The sequence below is a fragment of the Amphimedon queenslandica genome, unplaced genomic scaffold, assembly GCF_000090795.2.
Source record: "Amphimedon queenslandica unplaced genomic scaffold, v1.1 AMPQUscaffold_13405, whole genome shotgun sequence".
Taxonomy (NCBI): Eukaryota; Metazoa; Porifera; class Demospongiae; order Haplosclerida; family Niphatidae; genus Amphimedon; species Amphimedon queenslandica.
In genome coordinates, this window is record NW_003546359.1 from 178683 (window position 1) to 184886 (window position 6204).

General features: G+C 32.4%; 1 protein-coding gene across 1 annotated transcript; it reads left to right on the plus strand.

Moving 5' to 3' along the window:
- Positions 1-6: 6 nt before the first annotated feature.
- Positions 7-3391, plus strand: LOC109582017 (uncharacterized). The gene is made up of 8 exons (XM_019996573.1): positions 7-482; positions 531-630; positions 675-734; positions 863-949; positions 1158-1283; positions 1331-1726; positions 1888-2483; positions 3362-3391. Exons 1-8 carry the CDS (start codon positions 15-17, stop codon positions 3389-3391), a joined length of 1863 nt encoding a protein of 620 aa, XP_019852132.1. The 5' UTR covers positions 7-14.
- Positions 3392-6204: the final 2813 nt, after the last annotated feature.

The window sequence follows — 6204 nt, forward strand, 5'->3', positions numbered from 1 at the left end:
CGTTTGATGCTGTGATGCGAGTGATTAAGGATGAGTGTTCTATCACTAACGTTGCTCTATTGGAGACTATAGTGAACAAATACTCAATACAAGATGCTGGAGACATGATATTAGCTTATCAGACACACTTGGATGAATTTTGCGAAAACAAATTAACAATGTTTTGTGATCGTCAGCTTAAGAGATTATCCTCTTCTCTCCTCACTTGTGAGACGATCAAGTTTGTTCTGAAATGGAATCCAAGTGAGCATTCTCTCTCCAGTATCAGAGCCCTCCTATGGAAAACGTTCAAGGATAATCAAGTGGAGGTGGTAGTGATCAAGGAAGGGAACTCCATCATTGTTACTTGTTATGCTCCTCATTATCTGATGGAGAGTTTACTAGTGACAGCTAGAGATAACGTTGATATGCTAAAGGAGATGGGATTGATTAGTTTAACTATTGGTTACTATACTGTGTATGATGAACATGCAATTGATGAGGTTAGTGAATGTATGTGTATATAAATTAATAGTATACTATTTTGATAGGAGGTGAAGAGTCTAATGAAGAAACTGGAGATGTTAGAGAGTGAAAGAGATGATTTACTTGAGGAGAATGCTAAATTGAAGGGTACATTAGACACATTAGGTATATACCAATTATTATTAATTATAATTATTGATATTTTAAAGGTATTTCATATGAAGGTAGAGAAGTTGATGAAAGCAATATGTCATCAATACAATCATCAGGTATAATGACATTCATGTTTTGAGACATGATATCTATGAATATTGTCATGTGCATGAATTTTGAATAAATACATCATATAGCTGAATTGTTGTTCCTATAATTTAATTGATTCATTTTTATTATTTAGAGTCTGAGAAGGAAGAGAGTAAAAAGATGACAAAGGCAATGCAAATGGAAATAGATCATTTACGATCATCTCTTCAAAGCAAAACAGGTATATATACACACATACTTAATACTGTATAATGACGATACAGAGTATCATTATTGCTTGTACATTAATTTGTTATAGTAGGAGGATGATTGCTTATACTCAAAACTAATACTGGTCCTTCTTAAATGCAATTAAATAATATGCAAAATATTGATAAATATTTTAATGTTTCTTAAATTAGTGACCAATGACTATTATTAATGACTAGGAATAGAAGAAACGTTAATTGGAGTAGAGAAAACATTAGTTGAAAGAGAAAAGGAGATAAAACAGTTACAGGAAAAGATATCATTAATGAATATACAACAACTGAAAGAAACTTCAATTACTCTTAGTATGTATTACATTATATTAACATAATGACTAGTACTGGTATTTTAGGAAAGGATCAGTCTACACAATATATGGATCCACCAAAAGGACCAGTTTATGTAGCTATTAGAGACTGGGAGGCATGGGAAAATGGTCAGCTTTCAATCAAGAAAGGAGAGAAACTTGAGATCAAGACAGAGCTTACTGATGGATGGTGGCTAGCAAGATCATTAGATACTGATCAAGAGGGAACTGTTAATATTAAACATATTGAAAAAGATGAAGAGAGTGAACTGTCAACGTGGGAATCACTTGAACTATTTCATTATGCAATGACAGAAAATGTTAACATACCTAAAATCAAGGAAATTAAGATGAAGAGCAGCTTTGAGAGAGCAAGTCTCTTTTTATCATTAATCAAACAAGATTCAGTTCTGCTAGATCAACTTAGGAAAAAAGAACATGGTAAGATATATTTATACATGTATATACTTATAATCTATAAAGTATTTTGATGGTATTAGTTAAGCCCAACATACACGGGGCATGTTGCCCCATGTATGTTGGGCTTTATTGTCCATGATCAGCAATTTTTCAATGCTATAATTAAATTGTTTATGTTTCAGGAAAATCTAAAGGATTGAGGTGGTATGATGATGGGGTTCAACTGACCTCTCCATCTTTAATACAATGTCAAGAAGTAGTTTCTCTATTAACATACAAACATAAGACCATTGTTATCAGCGAATCATCTCCTGATGTTTTGTATAATCTGTTGCCAACTTTATTGCAAAATGAAAAGCTGAAATACTTAAGAATACGAAACACTCAACTAACACAGGACTGCATCTCATCCTTATGTAACTTACTGGCTAATAATAAATCATTGTTAGAATTAGCTCTTACTAACTGTTCCATTGATGACAAAGCAGTTGCTGATATTACAAACGTACTACAAACACACAATAACACACTTTTAGGATTATTCTTCCGTATTAATCCTGGTATTACTTCAGTTAGTGCTCAGTCTCTTTCTGAACTAATTATCAACAATTCAACATTAACTAAATTACAAGTAAGAGGCACTTCAATATCATCTGATGGAATATTACTAATTCTTGAATCGTTAACAATTAATAAGAATATAAAGCAGCTCCATCTAGATATGAAACACAAAGACACATGCACAGATTACCATGACTATAATATTATAAAATATAGAGTAATATTTTATGATTAATTAATAATAATTATTATTTTGCTTATTATGGATGATGCTGGCTCATAAAATATTTAATAATTAAACTCAAAATAATTAACAAAGTGATTTATATATGATAAACAAGTACAAAAACAACTAAATACAAAATAGTAATAATAATAAATGGTTTTGTTTTTTGGTTTTTCTTTTTTTGGCTTTAAAAAGTAATAATACAGTAGAACCTGTATAATGGTCACCATTAGGAACTGGTTCTGTGCATGGCTGTTATATAGGGGTGGTCTTAATTTGAGAAATTTTAGTTTAAAGTGTCTAACTTAAGAGATACAGTGATTTTCCTTAAACTTGCATGATAGGCAAGCAGAAATGTGTTATGCATGCACATGCTCTGTTGTGGTCAGGAATAAAATGAATGCACCTACTTAATGCCACAAGAGAGCATGTTCATGACACATCTCTGCTCAAGTTCTCTATCATGCAAGTTTAAGGAAAGTCACTGTATTTAACTCTGTTGCCTTCTTATGTATCTTGATTTATTCCTAAGTTTAATAGCAAGTGCAGGTAACAGTCCTGGTATTACTACTAAGAGAAGGAACACTGAGGTAACTATGAACCCATCATTATGTACTCTATGTACAACTGGAAACTTTAAGTACTTGTTAATATTTTTAATATGTAGTATCCAGTGTTTGTTTAGGAATGGTATAATTATGAGCCTGGCATAGCAACATGTATTTACATGTACAGTAGCTAATATTAGGCATGACACCAGACTCTTATTCGGTAAATTAGAGTCTGGCTAGCGAGATTACATGTAATATTGTTATTGTAATGAACATACCTTTTCTATTATTATTTATTATTAGTTTTTATTTTTATAGAGAAGTAGAGGTGTTCATAATCTTTTATAATCAAAATCAATACTGCATCACAAACAGAAACAACTTGATAATAATAATAATAATGGATTAAAAATAAATATTATTATTTACCTCTCTTTTTCTTTTTATTTATTTAAATATTTAAAAAGATCACCTATACACTATGACAAAAAGAGATTATCTGCAATGCTGTAATAAACTAAATCATGATTATTAGGCATTTCATCTATTTATTTAATTGCACTATTGGTAGTGGTTTGTGTGGTTGTTCTTTCCTGTGTCTATAATCAAAGTCTTCTTTTGATCTTTAAGAATATCCCAATGGTAGGGTAACCAGATTTATCTCAATACACAAGTGAAGGATGGATGGAAGATAGTTTCATATAAATGTTGTACTAGTTCTATCCAGTTAGGTTGAAATGGCTCTTTTTTACTACCTCTACACTCTGTCCTCAGTAGTCTGATGGTTGTATGTGACTATAACATGTTAGTAACAGCAAACTACAGCTGCAGGTAGTACCTGTTGATAAAACAATGGATTATTATTTGATTCTTTTTTTCCCTACTATAGTTAATGTATACGACTGATCTGGTTTGAAGTTCACTTTAAGTTCTGTGAGATTGTTCTTTTGAGAGATAACATCTTATCTCTTCATTCAGTGGAAGTGGAATGGGTACACTCAACTGCTGTAGACTGAATGCATGGTGTCGTGTCTGAGACCAGTTGTTAGGAATAGAATGGGAATGTCACTATACCTATTACTACTAATCTCAAGGTATTTCAGTGTTTGGTTTTGTGTTAGCATGTCTTGTAGACTAGTACCCATACTGCTGGTATATACTCTCTCCTCCTTTATCTCCACACTCAGAGCTTTAAGTGTAGTATTGGTTTGTAGAATAGTAAATATATAGTTTAAGAGCTCTCTCAGCTGTGTCTAGTGGTAAAGTAAGTGTACGTAGACTGGGATGAGAGAGAAATACGAAATGTGGCGGCACGGATCAAGTAGTATCAGACAGTGTAGATGTGGAAGGTCCTGGAGCGATGATGTCATGAGTTTACTCCTTCCTATCGCTACAGTAGTCAGTGGTGTATTCACCTCTACTATATATTCAGTGATAATGATAGGAGTTCATCAGGTACATGTATGTCCAGTGAAAGAGCTAGTATAATGGATAAACACCTCCTATGAGGTGTTTATCTGTTTTAAACATATTCATGGAGATATAGTTATGACACAGGCTCAAGCAAATGATATTTTGTGGAATGGCTTCCATGTAGCAGTCTTTATAGCATTTGGACACCTCATTCATATCATTAACATCAAACAGAATTATTCATGAATGGTTCAAAATGTGTTTTGTCCAATTTAAATAAAAAAATAACATACAACAATACAACTGCTCTATTACTCTATCAAGTAGAGGAGGAGGAAGAACATCAGCACAGACACATAAACAGAGTAGCCTGTGTTTAGACAAGAACACTTACAAAAGAGAAAAAGTAAGGGTAGGGAGAGGCTAAAATGGCATAATATTTCATTGAGCTAATATTTGTAACACAAAAATTTATTAGCTTATACCAATGAGTCATAATTTGAAAGATTGCACACAACAAAAGGAGGAAGGATACCGTACATGTATATAGCGGGTTTATTTCAAGGATAACAAATTTCAAGAATTTCACAGATTTTTGACGATTTGTGAAATTAAATTCCTTAAAAATCAATTTAATACGATACAAGATAGCAGAAAAGTGGCAATTCGCGAAAATTAATTCCATGAACCTCCAGATACAGGCCATTCACAAAAATTATTATCCTCAAAATAAACCTGCTATACAGTAATGACTGGAATGAGAAGGGAAATAAAAATCAAACTTCATCCTTAATACAATGTAGAATTACCAGAAAAATGTACACACATGCATCGAAGTCACACATACCTTATTAATAATGAAATACTGTACTATATCAATTGATGCATAATAAGAGTAAAAAACAGTGAGTCATGCAGTGCAAAAAAATGAGACAACTACGTATGTGAAATATTATTTTGAGTATTTTTACTTTGAGTGTTCAAATTTTTTGACGTGAAAGTCAACGCAATAAAAATGGCATCGAAATTCAAAACTTATGACAATTATCAAAATTATCAAAAGCCAAAAGGACAACACATACAGGGTCTAATGAGATAAGTCTAATGAGTGTCTAGTGAGATAATGTATAATGAGAGTAAGTCATGTAGTGTAAAGAAATTAAATATAAACTACATGGCAAAAAATTGAGCTTCATTGAATTATGTGAAATATTATATTGAGTGTTTTTACTTTGCGCGTTCCAATTTTTGACATGAAGGTCAACGCAAAATAAAAAGGAATCAAAGATTCGTGAATTATCTTCAAAATTGTCAAAAACCAAAAAGGACAACACATACATGTACAATGTCTAAATTACATAATAGTATCATTACTAATGAGGTAGTTTAATAAGATAGAGTATATTATTAGTCAGTACATACACTAGTCCTGATCCTGTTACCTGTACTCCTAGAATACCACCAGGACTGAGGCTACCATCAGGGAGTGTATGAATATACTGAGCTGCTGTTTGACTATTGACCCCTTCCTCAGGTGAACAGTATATGAAGATATGATCAACACTATCAGTCAATACTGCATAAGAACCATCATGCGTAGCAGTGAGGTACTTCTTCTCTTTTAGATGCTTGTACATATCCCAATGCATTGAAAGTGGTTACATGAGTATATGATAGAGAGGGAGAGGAGACAGAGGGAGAGTAGTGTAGGGCATCTACATCATGTCTCAGTGATAATACTGATGGTC